The following is a 14,367-nucleotide window of genomic DNA, read 5'->3' on the forward strand; positions in this document are numbered from 1 at the left end:
ATTGCTGTCACTCGCCTTTGTTTTTTGACGCTGGCGCTCGGAAATTTTAATCGTTTCTGTTGAACGTGCTAAATCGCTCAAACCCCACCATTGAAAGTATACACTTGTGCTCAACAATTGGATTTTTTTTACACTCAACGACTTTTAAACGGTACCACTCAGCTATTTTCATTGTTTACAATGAACGATTTAAATTGCTGTCACTCGCCTTTGTTTTTTGACGCTGGGGTTTGGAAATTTGAAGCGTTTCTTCTGAACGTGTTAAAACGCTCAAACTCGACTATTTTAAATAGACGCTGCCGATGGACAATTGGAATCATAGCCAAGCTAGACATCGAAGTGTGAACATCCTCGTCATGCCGAAGAAAAGTTTGAAGAATGCTGCAAATAAGTGTCCTGGCCGTGGCCGTGGACGCTGACGCAAGGACGATCCATTATACCGACGTCTTTCAGCCTATGAGTAACTTAAAAGTAACGTCTGTCGACGTGTGGAAACGATCGCGTAATGTGCCAACAACACGTTAATCATAGGTTAGAAATAAGTTTCGGGTACGCTAAACATTACCTCGGCGTGTCTCAACTTATGATTAACTTACAAGTAGCATGTGTTGACGTCTGTCAACGATCGCAGACCGTGCATACAACTTGTGGCCAGTGTAGCGGAACGTGTGAGTCATACGCCGGCATACGTCGTGAAATTTCAAGCATGAAAAAATTTGAGGACAACCGAAAAGTACAACGTTTAAAGCCAACGTACAACGACGTATGGCAGTGTTTTTCAGCATGCTCTCAATGTTCTCAAAACTTACCCATAACGTATTCAACGTGTGCCAGCGTTTTAGAAAAAAAATTCAAAAATCGGCATACGTTGGCTAAAACGTCAAGGTGTGACCGGGCCTTAAGGGGCTGAATACTTTTGCAACCAGTGAATTTTGATTTGCACGTTTTTTTTTTACAGGTATTCCTGACATGTAAACTCCTTCAACTAGAGGTGTTTAGTTTGATCTCTTCTGTTATGTATAGAAAAGTTCATTTGGAAAAATTGTTTCTGCATAATTAATAATTCATCTAAATGTTAACGTGGGAACAGAATTAGTACCTATCATCAGCTCTCGCCTTTGACCTTTGGCCTATTTACCCCAAAATCTAAATTGGTTCATATTGGCATTGTAATATATACTTCTACCAAGTTTGGTCAAAATCCCATCCCATCACACCTAGTTGAGTCACAAGTTAGCGCAGTAACAGAATTCTTTTTTTCCCTAACATGACCTCTTGACCCCAAAATCGAACCATTTCATCTTTACATCATTATACAAATTTGTACCAAGTTTAATTGAGATACCTTCAGCCATTCTTAAGTTGTTGCGGTAACGAAAACCTATCACAGATGGGTGGACGCACAGGCAGACGAACGGATGGTCCTCCGGACAGACAACCCGAAAACATTATGCCTCTGGCAACTTCATCGACGGAGGCATAAAAATTCAATCTCAAAACATTTGCATCAGCAGCAGAGTTAAAATCACAGGCTCTGACAATAAATCAAAGCAACTGAAGACAGAATGAAATGTGTTCAGACAGCTCATTTCCCTGGCACTCACGCAAACATCAGCTTGGAAAAGGTATCCACTTTGTCCTACTCATTGGTCGCTTGGCCCTGCTGATTGATCCTCAGTGAAGACAGATAAATCAAAGCTCATGCACACTTTGAAAGGGCAGTCAAAGTTGACTGAACACTAAAGTCAAGGATGCATGTATTGCTTAAATGACAGCAACACCCTCCTGAAAGCACAAATGGCTTTACCAAACACATTTGGAGAGTTGGCTGAAAACATGTTTGACCAGCTTCCAAAAATGAAACGAAACGATTTTGTGACTGATACATACGTGCCACTCTCAATCTCGAAAGCTGAGGCACGCAAAAGCTCTTCTTGATCAAAGATCAACACAAAGATCCCACGAGAATGAAAGACGTTCATGCCAAATGAGAGCAACGATCAGCAGCTGATAAAACGATTGATTGAAGAATGGCAGAAGGCCAAATGTGCTGATAAGCTTTTTGGTGGAATAATTTTGTTTGTCTGTGAGAAAGTGTGCATCTGTCTGACAAGCTCAGATGTCATTGTCACTCAGGCAGCCAAAGTTGAGGATTTCTACTCCACACAAGAAGGTGCAGACACCTGAAAGTTCATGCACTTTCTTGATATTTCCTCACAGTCACGACATGAGACTACCATCATCATCAGATAACCAGATGCTGATGTGCTTGTTCTGCTGATCTACTTTGCAGAGAGTGTAAAATGTGTGCTGTTTAATACAGGAGTTTGGAACAAGAGACGTCTTTTGGATGTCCAGCATGTTATTGCTGATCTTGGAGTGATGTGTTCAGCACTGCCAGCACTACATGCATTTTGTAGGTGTGACAAAAGAAGTGCATTTGTTCGTTCGGGAAAGCTTCTGCCCTTGAAGATGCCACAGAAGCATCCAGAATATGTCGATACCTTCCTTGAACTGGGAGTCTTACCTGATGCAGAATATCATGTATTCAAGAAGACAGAGAGTTTCACTTGTATCCTGTAGAACAGTTCTTCAGCCTTGGACATCAACCAAAACAAGCTTGAGCATTTTCTGCAGAAGCAGTCTTGGAGAAAGGGCATAAGACTTTTTATTGGGGCCACCCCATGAGGCGATGTGGCCCAGAAGATAGCATGCCCACAGTTGTGGATGGCCAACAATAGGGATCTGCCATGCATGAAGGTGGTCCCAAACAACTGTGAAGACTCTGACTATGCAGATCATGTCAGTTTTGGAGTTGGAGACTCAGTGTGGTAGTTGGAGTTGGATTTTTGGAGAGGCGGAATCCCTCTCCTCTTTCTGTCTTCGTTTGGCCACCTCTCCTCATTGCAATCCACCAGCCCTGTTCCGCACCAGTCCTGTTCCGCACCAGCCCTGTTCCTACACGTCCATTGACTTGTACCAGCCCTGTTCCGCACCAGTCCTGTTCCGCACCAGTCCTGTTCCGCACCAGCCCTGTTCCTACACTTCCATTGACTTGCACCAGCCCTGTTCCGCACCAGCCCTGTTCCACACCAGCCCTGTTCCACACCAGCCCTGTTCCACACCAGCCCTGTTCCACACCAGCCCTGTTCTGCACCAGCCCTGTTCCGCACCAGCCCTGTTCCGCACCAGCCCTGTTCCGCACCAGCCCTGTTCCACACCAGCCCTGTTCCGCACCAGCCCTTTGCAACACCAGCTCTTTGCAACACCAGCCTGCATGGTCATACTGGACCCAAAACCAGTTTGTGCCTTCCTCAAGCCTTCACTCATTCCCCATTGTTGTGGAAGTCCTGGTGTATATATTTGGCACCATAGTGGGTTATTTCTTTTCATTGTACATAAGCCTGTGTGCCTCGCTACTCGTTTGTCCTTTGAGTGCCTGGTCTGTTCCGTTTTATTGATAGCATCTTGTCTGCCCTTATCCTCATAATTTTTAAATAAACCACATTTTCATGATATGAGACATTTTCTCACCTTGTGCATCCCACATGTTGCACCACAAAGTTTGGCCTCGAATTGGAGTGATCCTTGGGGTTTTGTAAATGGTGAATAAAAGTTAATTGAACGCAGTGTGAACTTGGTAAAGGCCCAGTCACACCTTGACGTTTTAGCCAGGAATGGCAACGTATAAAAATGCACGTAAAACGTTGGCGTACGCTGAAGTTTTGAGTTTTTTTTTTAAGTTTTGGTCGTATTCATAACGTGTTGGTCGTATGCATAACGTATTAGTAACGGGCACAGAACGTTTCGTTGTGTTAAAGATAACTTGTACCAACGAATGCTTAGCCTGTTGTCGGCGTTCACAACCTATGCCCAACGATAGTTTAACTTAGTCATAGCGCGCTGCACGTATCGCCGACGAACTCGTGGCGTTCTCTGTTAAAAACCTGCCGCACGCAGATTTAAATCATAACCGCCTGAAAATTGGAAGTGTCAAAATTGCAGTCACACCTTGACGATTTAGCCAGTGTATGCCGACCTATGAAAAATGTGTGTAAAACGCTGGGACACGTCGAATACGGTATGGGTAAGTTGTGTATACGTTAGGAGCACGATGAAAAACAATGAAGTATGCTGGCATATTACGTGGTACGTCTAGTACGTCATGAAATTTCAAGCATGCTGAAAATTTTACGACGTACTCGACGTATGGCTCACAAGTTCCGCATACACTGGCATAAGTTCTCGGCACGCTCCGCAATCGTTTACACACGTCGGCGACACGTTACTTGTAAGTTACTCATAAGTCGAAACACGTCGAGGTAATGTTTAGCATACCCGAAACTTAATTTTTAGCTTACGAGTAACGTGCTTTGAACCTATTAGTAGCGTGCTTTGAACCTATGTGTAATGTATCTCAAACGCACATTGGCGTATGTAGACGAATTTGATTGACGTCTTTCGGACGACCACAGAACTTACTGAACGTGTTTCTAACTTACAGCTACCGTATAATGGCGTATTGGCAGCTTTTAGGGGAATTGGTATATACAAATGGGCTTCACAAGAGGAACCCGTCAGTGTTCCAGACTCCATGTTGAGTAGATGTCAATGTCAGAAGCAGTGGCAGTAGCAGTAGTAGTCGTAGTAGTAGTAGTAGTTCGAGAGAATTTAGTGATGTCGATGTTATTAGTAGTAGTAGTAGTAGTAGTAGTAGTTCGCGAGAATTTAGTGATGTCGATGTTAGTAGTAGTAGTATCAGTTGTAGTAGTTCGAGAGAATTTAGTGATGTCAATGTTGGTAGTAGTAGTAGTAGTAGTAGTAGTAGTAATAGTAGTTCGAGAGAATTTACTGATGTCGATGTTGGTAGTAGTAGTTGTATTACTTTCAAGTAACGTGTTGCAAAGTGTGAACAACGTTCGTGTAGCGTGCTTACAAAACGTTACTCATAGGTTAGAAATAAGTTTCGGGTACGCTAAACATTACCTCGACGTGTTTTGACTTATGAGTAACTTACAAGTAACGTGTTTCAACGTGTGTCAACGATTGCATAACGTGCCTACAACTTATGGCCAGCGTAGCGGAACGTGTGAGTCATACGCCGGCATACGTCATAAAATTTCAAGCATGAAAAAATTTGAGGAAAACCCAAAAGTTCAACGTTTAAAGCCAGCGTACAACGACGTATGGCAGTGTTTTTCAGCGTGCTCTCAATGTTATCAAAACTTACCGATAACGTATTTGATGTGTACCAGCGTTTTGCACAAATTTTCCAAAAATCGGCATAAGCTGGCTAAAACGTCAAGGTGTGACCGGGCCTTAAGCTCAGCCATTTTCAGGGGTAGAAAAAGCTCCTGGCACAATGGGTGACTTTAGTCAGACCTTCTTCTTCTTCTTCTTTCGGCTGCTCCCGTTAGGGGTCGCCACAGCGGATCATCCGTATGATCCGCATAGTGATTTGGCACATGTTTTACGCCGGATGCCCTTCCTGACGCAACCCTGGTCGCCTCTTACGACACAGGGATATGGTATACCTATTTTAGCCGGGGTATACACCGGCCCAGTATACTGGTACTCATTTCGCCAACCTCGGAAGGATGACAGGCTGAGTCAACCCCCTGGTGTATTAATTCAGTGTCCCAACGGGACTTTGAACTCAGGACCTCTTGGATCCCAAGCCGCTGCCCTAACCACTGCGCCAACACCAGGCTTGACTTTAGTCAGACCTGTTCACACGTTAATATGAGAAACATTTTAAAACGTTTGAAGTAAAACCTGACAATGATGAACCAGGAAAAAAAGTGGGTGAGTATAACAATAGGTCAGCTGACGGAGCTGGTGACCTATAATGCTATTTAGCACGGGTGGAAGTTGAAGGGAATGAGGTAGTGGTTTTGGTGCAAAGGCGGTCAATGAGAATGGTTCTAAATGTGGTGCAAACGAGCTGTAAAAGATCCCACAGCATGCAGATATATCCCATCCTTGAAAATCTTCGGTTGTATTTCACATGCTCGCACAAGTTTGTGTCGTTGATAATTCACGTGATTGCACTCACTTGTATAATACTTGATAAGTGTTGGTGCCACAAATACAAAACTGCAGTCATGTGCACAGTTCGCCTCCCCCCATCCTCTGCAAGAAGATTTCTCAATATGGACAATCTCCTTTGCATGGAGTTTTACGAATTTATGAACCCATTTACATTTACATAAACTCACAGTATACTGCATGTGCACTTGACTGTGTGTGCATCCTGTGAGGAGACATTTTCAATTAGCATCCTGGGATCCACATTTTAATTAATTAACATTGATAAATAGCCTTTCCTTCATACAAGTAGATGTTTGCTGTTTTGTTTTTTTTTGTGAGCACCACTGTGACTTTTTTTTGTGGTACCTTCCATGATTACAGTGTTAAAGCTACTGAAGACAGCAACGGGTATGAGGGCACTCCTTGACGTGGTCGTGCAAGCTCTTCCTCAGGTAGCACCCTCTTTCTCTATTCATAACTTTAGAGATCTTGCTGATACTGACTGTTTTGTTCTGTCCTGGTTTTTTTGTGACTCCTCTTTTCTTCTGTTTGTGGAACTACCCTCCAGAGGTGGTTCTCTCTCTATCTGTCTCTGTTTGTCTGTCTCTCTCTGTCTCTGTCTCTCTCTGTCTCTGTCTCTGTCTCTCTCTCTATCTCTATCTCTATCTCTATCTCTATCTCTATCTCTATCTCTATCTCTATCTCTATCTCTATCTCTATCTCTATCTCTATCTCTATCTCTATCTCTATCTCTCTCTCTCTCTCTCTCTCTCTCTCTCTCTCTCTCTCTCTCTCTCTCTCTCTCTCTCTCTCTCTCTCTCTCTCTCTCTCTCTGTCTCTCTCTTTCTCTATCTCTATCTCTATCTCTATCTCTATCTCTATCTCTATCTCTATCTCTATCTCTATCTCTATCTCTATCTCTATCTCTATCTCTCTCTCTCTCTCTCTCTCTCTCTCTCTCTCTCTCTTTCTCTCTCTCTCTCTCTCTCTCTCTCTCTCTCTCTCTCTCTCTCCGAATGTATCTGGATGGTGGTTATTTCCATACGTATCCAATAGCTTGGTTATCTCCACATGTATCCGGATTGTGATTATGTCCAGACGGACCCTCCCCTCACAATTCCCTACCTTGCTTTTCCCTTGCCTTTTCCTCACGCTGCCTTCCCTTCATGTTGCCTTCCATTCTCCCACCCCCTCCCACTCCCTCCTCGCTCTCCCACCCCTTCTCCCCCCTTTCTTCGCTCCCCTCCTCGTTCCCCCTCCTTCATCATTCCCCCACCCTTCCTTGCTCCTCTCTCCTTCCTTCTCTGTATACCTCACTCCTGTCTCCCTCCTCTATCCCTCCCCTCCTTCTTACCCCACCCCCTTAATATATCCCCATCGGCGAAGTGACGGGTTGAATTTGCTAGTCTAAAATGAATGCAAAATAGGCAACCATACTAACTTTCTATGAGTCTCTGGAAGGACATAGAAGAACAATTTGTGTAATTATCTTCCAATTAACAGCATTATTTACCAGTCATATGGATGTAAAAAAAAGCTTTAAAACTGCTGGAGGAACTTCAGATCCAATGTAAAGAGCCAACCACAGCCTGGGCATCCTCCGTCAATCCAAATATTTCCTTGCAAAATCAGACATACTCACAGTGTACAAGGCCAAGGTCTGTAGCCGAATGGAGTACTGTCATTCACTCTGCTATAGGATGGCACCCCAGCATGACAGCTGTCTCTCCTGGATTCAGAAGAATTTTACAGCTCTCAAAATTATTGGAATCTCCTTTGATGAGGTCAAAGCAAAAGGTCTGTTACTTTCACATCACACACAGATCAGTGGTCTCTCTGGTCTTCTCCAATATTGCTCCCGATGCTATCTCAGTCCTCTGACCCCCCGTGTGTACTCCAGGATGCACATGCTCCTCCAGTAACCTCTGCTTAGTCAAACTTCCCAAATCCAGACTGACTGTACACCTCAATTATTTTATTCCTCACTGTCCTCATCACCAAAAAACTGCCTTCCATTGGCTGTTCTGCCTTTTTTTTTCCTCCAGGGCTTCAAGCAAGTATTGCCCCACAATCTCTTGTCATCCCTAATTCTAACTCATGATCATGATTCACCACCATTCACCATTCTGAACCCAACCATCTTACTTGCAAGTGTTGGTATATCCTCCCCTCCCCCTTTCCTCTTATCCTGTTCATTCATTCCGTTGATGTTTGTCCAACTGTCAGATCTACCTTGTTCTTCCATGAGCCTCACTCTTCCATGAAGGTTATTTGGGAAGGAATTTGATTTTTGTTTTCTACATGGTGCTGTTGATAAGTCAGGATCCTTTCCATCCATCAACTAATGCTTGCAGATGGGACACCCAGTTTATGATCCACCTAGTGGACGGTGGACTTTGTGATGCAAAACTTTCCTTGTGTAGCACCAATACTACAAGCTTACATTCAGGTCAGGAATCGAATCCAGAATAGACAGTTCAATAGACAGTTGAAGTACAACATCCTATATTTCAGACAACATATGTCTCTGTATGTGCAGATTATGCTTTAGTGTTTTGGATTGCCTTGCATATTATTCTGAAGTATGTTGTTATTATTTCTACCTAACGAGCAAAGAACCCATCCGCCAATATTGATGATGTCAACGACGTATTAAGTATGACATGTAACACCGGTTTTCATGAGGTTGCGCTATGCAATACATATTTACATCGTGAAAAAGGAGACTTTTTAAATGATGTAATCCGCCCCAGAATGCTCAGCGTGCATGTTCAGAAATCCCTCGAAATAGCAATGTTCGGGGAATGTGAACTGCGATCGTGCGTGTGCAGCAAGGATTGTTCCCTAAAATGGCTCACAAACCTTCTAGAAGGAGATGAAAATACTTGGAAAAATACCTGAGAGGTCGGGATGTCCCTCTTTACAATGGACGAGTTGAAGGGAGACACTGTATCTGGTTTGGGTGCTTCTGAATACCGATGGGCAGGACATATTTGGGGCCTGTGAATGCACATGGCAAGTTCAAAATCAACTTTTGTTTTAAAGTGTGTGTGTGTGTGTGTGTGTGTGTGTGTGTGTGTGTGTGTGTGTGTGTGTGTGTGTGTGTGTGTGTGTGTGTGTGTGTGTGTGTGTGTGTGTGTGTGTTGCTGCTCACTTGTATAAACAGGAAATTGTAGGAACTCCACACCTCTCATCCACGGATATTTCTTGTATTTCCGATCTTTCCATGAGTTTGATTTGCATTCAAGGACACAAAAATTGCACTACCGTTTAAATGCTGAAAATGATGTTTAAAAGAGTTTGAATTGTAGATTTCACATTAACACTGACAGGTTTTGAATGGCCAATGAACAGACCCAAGTCACTGTAAACCACACACAGCACATGCGAAAAAGTCATTATCATTATCATTCATATGTCATTTTGAAAGTCATGTATTGGGCGTACTCACCCCCTCCCCCCCCCAACCTGAATCCTCAGCAGTATGAATTTTTTTTTAATCACCTAAAACCCTCCCATACACACCTCAAGTACAGCCACCAGGTTTCAACTCATTCCGTCCAGCGTTTCAGGAGTGCATATAAGTCAAACAAACAGACGAACAAACACTTCTGAAATTATATACAGTGTGATTATTCCGATAATATGATTATCATTTTATGGTGGTGTTTGTATCAGGTGGGAAACCTTGGACTGCTTTTCCTTCTTCTCTTCTTCATCTATGCGTCGCTGGGTGTGGAGCTCTTTGGAGGGCTGAGTAAGCATTTTGTGTATGATTTGTGTTTTGAGAATAGAAAATATTTACATCAATGAGTGCAAAAAAAGGTTCACCTTTGAGAACGTAAAGGTGATTTTATTACTTTGACCGATGTTTGGTCAATTTTTGTTGTATGCATGAGGATCCTGCAGCTTCCAACTCTTTCTTGAAATATGTACTTTAACATGGAGGATTGTCGAGGAGGGGTGGGTGGGAGGAGGTTTGAGGTTGGTGCACTAGTTACAGAGATACTCTAAATGGAAATGTAGTTAAGAAGCACATCTGCACTGTGGGGTCTAAAAAGAGATATTGAAATTAAATTGCATATTGCTCCTGTAACTATTTCTTGCTAAACACTTTGGTTGTGAATTTACAGCCTGCAGCAGTGAGTACCCCTGTGAGGGGCTTAGTCGGCATGCTACATTTGAGAATTTTGGGATGGCCTTGCTCACTCTGTTTCGAGTTTCAACTGGAGACAACTGGAATGGAATTATGAAGGTTTGGCTCACTTTTATATCTTTAAAGTCTTGTATTCTTCACTCGGAAGAAACTGTGCTGACTCCTATAAATTATATAACCTTTTCCCAGTTGATAACCGACTGAATGACAATATCTGATAATTGTCGTCCAAGGCTATTTGGTATGATCTGCATGGATTAATGGAGCTTAACAAGGTGCATCGCTGTTGTGGTTGTATACCAATAAGCTTTAGTTAGGAGTGGTTATCAAATTATTCTCAATACACACAAATCAAGTCAAAATTTGGACAGATCACCTGCCAAAGAATACTCTTCGGGAAGATCTGGTGCGATGCAGCATGAGTTGTCTGCTTGTGTGTAAGAATGATACAGCTGGGAGAAGCTGTTGCCCATGACCTGCTGGCACTCTTATGTTGAAACTTAATAAACTTGAATCAAAACTCTATATGGTGATAAAAAAAATTAAAGAGACAAATCTCAATCTCCTCCTTCATCTCTCTCATCTGTCTCTCTCTCCCTCACTCTCCGCTCTCCATCTCTCACGTCTCTCTTTCTCTATCTCTCTATCTGCCTTCTCCTTATTTACACCCCTCTCTTTCTGCTTACTCTCCCCCAGGATACTCTTCGGGAATGCTCTACCCTGGATCGGCATTGCATCAGCTACCTTCCACTCATCTCCCCAATCTATTTCGTCACGTTCGTACTCACAGCTCAATTTGTTCTCGTGAACGTGGTTGTGGCTGTTCTTATGAAGCATTTGGAGGAGAGCTCCGAAGAGGCAAGGGAAGAAGAGGAGGAAGAAGCAGCAGCAGGGAGGATGTCGGGAGCAGTGGCTGCCTTGGGTGAGCTCTCGTTATCCACATGTGTTCCCTTTGGTCCTGCCTTCACACACAGTCCTGGAACCATCCTTGGCTCTAATGCAAGAGGCCAATGGCCAATGGGTCCTGCAAGCCCTCGGCCAAGCCGTAAAGAAGTTGGAGAGCAAACACAGTCCAGCTCGGAGCAGGGACAGGAGGTTGTTCATGTGGAGGTGTGTGCATTTGTTCAAATAAAATGTATAACGGTCATAAAGCAAATGAAGATTGTGACCAGCAGTGCAGTTTTCCACTGATTCACCTTCTTTTCCTTCCAGTTTTAGAAACAGGGTTACCAGGTTGATGATAAATATATCCAATGGACACACACACACACACACACACACACACACACACACACACACACACACACACACACACACACACACACACACACACACACATACACACACACACCGCTCTTTCAGAAATGTACCTCAAAACAACTATAATCACTTATTGAAGAGTCCTGGTGATCCCGATAGCATTAAATTAAGATGTAATGGGTGTTCGGAATGTTGCTCACACCACAATTCACCGTTTAAATACTTATCATTATTTAAATTGTTCACCTTAAAATAGGTTTACATCTAAAATGAGAACCTTCATCACTTGTAAACAATTAACCTGTTTTAACACTGCTTGGATCATCATCTGAACTCCATTCATCAGCCAAGTTTCACCCTTTTAGCCCAGAATCTTCTTTCATCTTCTTTCTTCTTTGAAGAGTCCACTTTCTTTTAAGCTTCTCATGTGTCTCACACACACACACACACACACACACACACACACACACACACACACACACACACACACACACACACACACACACACACACACACACACACACACAGAGAGTCGAAATCAATTCCATTCAGCACCTAAATGAATAGAAGAAGCACAATTCATCCCTTTCAGATTGTCATAAACTGAACTGCATACTGGATAATGGTGATCCCTATAGAATGGAGCTATAAAATGTATACAGTTTCAGTATCAGTTTTATTTTTATGTTGTATACTTTCAGAGTTAATATGGTAAGAAGCAAGAAGTTTATCTTCAGTTACATCAAGTAATATATCATTTTGTAACATGTTCAGCCTTTTAGAATGCTGTTCAAACAGATGCATGATCATTTTCTGCTTCAGGAAAAACCTAAAGACAGTGGAGAAAGACCCAAGACACAGCTGATGAGCAAATCATCAACACAAGCTACGTCTCTTCCCAGTGACAGCTTCATCTTATGCTCTCCTGGGACAAGTGTGGACACAACAAGCACTCTGCTTGAGGTCGAGTCTACACGGGAAGAAGCGCCCACTCGACTTGGTCCTCTTGAAGCTGCCAAAGCTCGGGCAAGAGAGCGGGCACGACGGCTGGCTGCAGCAATAATTTCTCCAGCCACCCAACCATCAGCTCCACCAATTCCAATCCAGGACAAGGATGCAATTAGGCCCACCACACCACCCTCTTGTGTAGATCCCACCAAAATTTCACTATCCACCCCTCACTTGCACACTTTACCGAATGTGTCTCCGATTAGGAATGTAAAACAAGCCGTTGGCAATGAAGAAGTGCTGTTAAGAAAGCCTGAATCGTCATTGAGGCAGTTCAATGAACATTGCACTCGACGGCACTCACTTGGCACGGGCAACGTGCAACTCCAGGTAACTCCAGGACCTCCTTATATTTCAGCTACTCCTCAACCCAATGAGCATAAGAGAAATGTGCTACTCGGGTTGTCCTCACAGCGAGGGTGGTCATGTGATCAGGACTTGGACATCAAACGATGGCACTTGGAAAAATCATTGCGACCGAAAAGGTCGAGAAGGTGCTCTTTACATTTTGATTCAGACCTTTCATCGAACCGTGAAGCTGCACACAGTCTTTGATAATCCCTCATGGCAGAATCATAGATTTCTTTGACTGCACCAAACACATGTGCTTCCAAAGGAGGAGTACATTTTGAAGGTCCCGACGTTGATGTGGAATGTTACTTGTAAAAAGCTTTTATTCCTTCGAAGGGCATGCCGACACCAGCTGCTAATGTTTTGAAATTAGAGGAAAGTTGTTTTGATAAGAACTGACCAAGGGCGTGCACATATATATATATATATATATATATATATATATATATATATATATATATATATATATATATATATATATATATATATATATATATATATATGTATGTATGACTGGTTGAAGATTTTGGGAATGGATTGTATTATTTCGCACAGAAACATACTTCCTATTATATTTCTCAATTAACTCAGCATGAACCTGGAAGCTCTAATTCCATTCATCTTTGAATCGCTTTCCATCAAATACAGCAAATTTCAAGCTGGGATCTCAAACCCTTCCTTTGCAGTAGATATCCTGGTGTAATGCCAGTGAAAACTGCATCAATCCACCTGAAAACTGATCTTGCTTAAAGTGATGAACTCTTTTCACATCCAAAGTCTTACCTCTTTAGATAATAGATTGTTGACAGACTTGTCAAAATATATATATATATATATATATATATATATATATATATATATATATATATATATATATATATATATATATATAATAATGCACACAACAAAAACAGAGGCTTGTAACATAAATTGTTCAAAGTGCTGCTCATTCACATTAATGCATTTATCAACTCTTTTCACGACAAAGTAGCACACCTTCCGACACAAATCTGCAGACATTTGTGCGTGAATATCAACAATTTTCTGTTGAAGTTGTTCAAATGTCTGGAGTTTCTGAGCGAAAACTGCATTCTTTAGAGTGCCCCAGAGGAAAAGAATCCAGTGGAGTAAGATCTGGTGATCTGGCAGGGTAATCAACTTGTCCACAGCAACCAATCCACTGCTGAGGGAAATGTTCATCCAACCAATTGCACGCAGCGATACTGTAATGGGCTGGTGCCCCCTCATGCTGGAACCGCATTTTGTCAGTATTCGGCCAATTAGCTACAGCTGTAAGAAATTTGTTGTTGATCATGGCCATGTACCTCTCACCTGTCACCATTTGGTCAAAAAAGAACGGGCCCACAAGACCACAAAACCAGCAGCACAAATCCCAACACCTGGGGTGTTGACATCCTTTTCAACTTCAACGTGTGGATTGTCACTTGCCCAATAAACATTGTTGCCCCGATTGACATAGCCACTCAACTTTAAAGTTGCTTTGTCCCTCAAAAATATATTTTCAGGAAAGGTGTCATCCTCTGCACATTTTTGTCTAAAAA

General features: G+C 42.6%; 1 protein-coding gene across 1 annotated transcript in view; it reads left to right on the top strand.

The window, feature by feature from the left end:
* The window catches only part of LOC147022212 (voltage-dependent T-type calcium channel subunit alpha-1H-like), a 481,200-nt gene extending 467,988 nt beyond the window's left edge, over positions 1-13,212 (top strand). Inside the window, exons 29-33 of the mRNA XM_085890488.1 lie at positions 6,412-6,482; positions 9,709-9,787; positions 10,164-10,285; positions 10,883-11,296; positions 12,269-13,212. Coding sequence (XP_085746614.1) covers positions 6,412-6,482; positions 9,709-9,787; positions 10,164-10,285; positions 10,883-11,296; positions 12,269-13,009 — 1,427 coding nt within the window. The 3' untranslated portion in view covers positions 13,010-13,212. The remainder of the gene's footprint in view (positions 1-6,411; positions 6,483-9,708; positions 9,788-10,163; positions 10,286-10,882; positions 11,297-12,268) is intronic.
* The last annotated feature ends 1,155 nt before the right edge of the window (positions 13,213-14,367 follow it).

This window comes from Eptatretus burgeri, chromosome 8 (genome assembly GCF_056783735.1).
Source record: "Eptatretus burgeri isolate ZD-2024b chromosome 8, Ebu_testis_v1, whole genome shotgun sequence".
Taxonomy (NCBI): domain Eukaryota; kingdom Metazoa; phylum Chordata; class Myxini; order Myxiniformes; family Myxinidae; genus Eptatretus; species Eptatretus burgeri.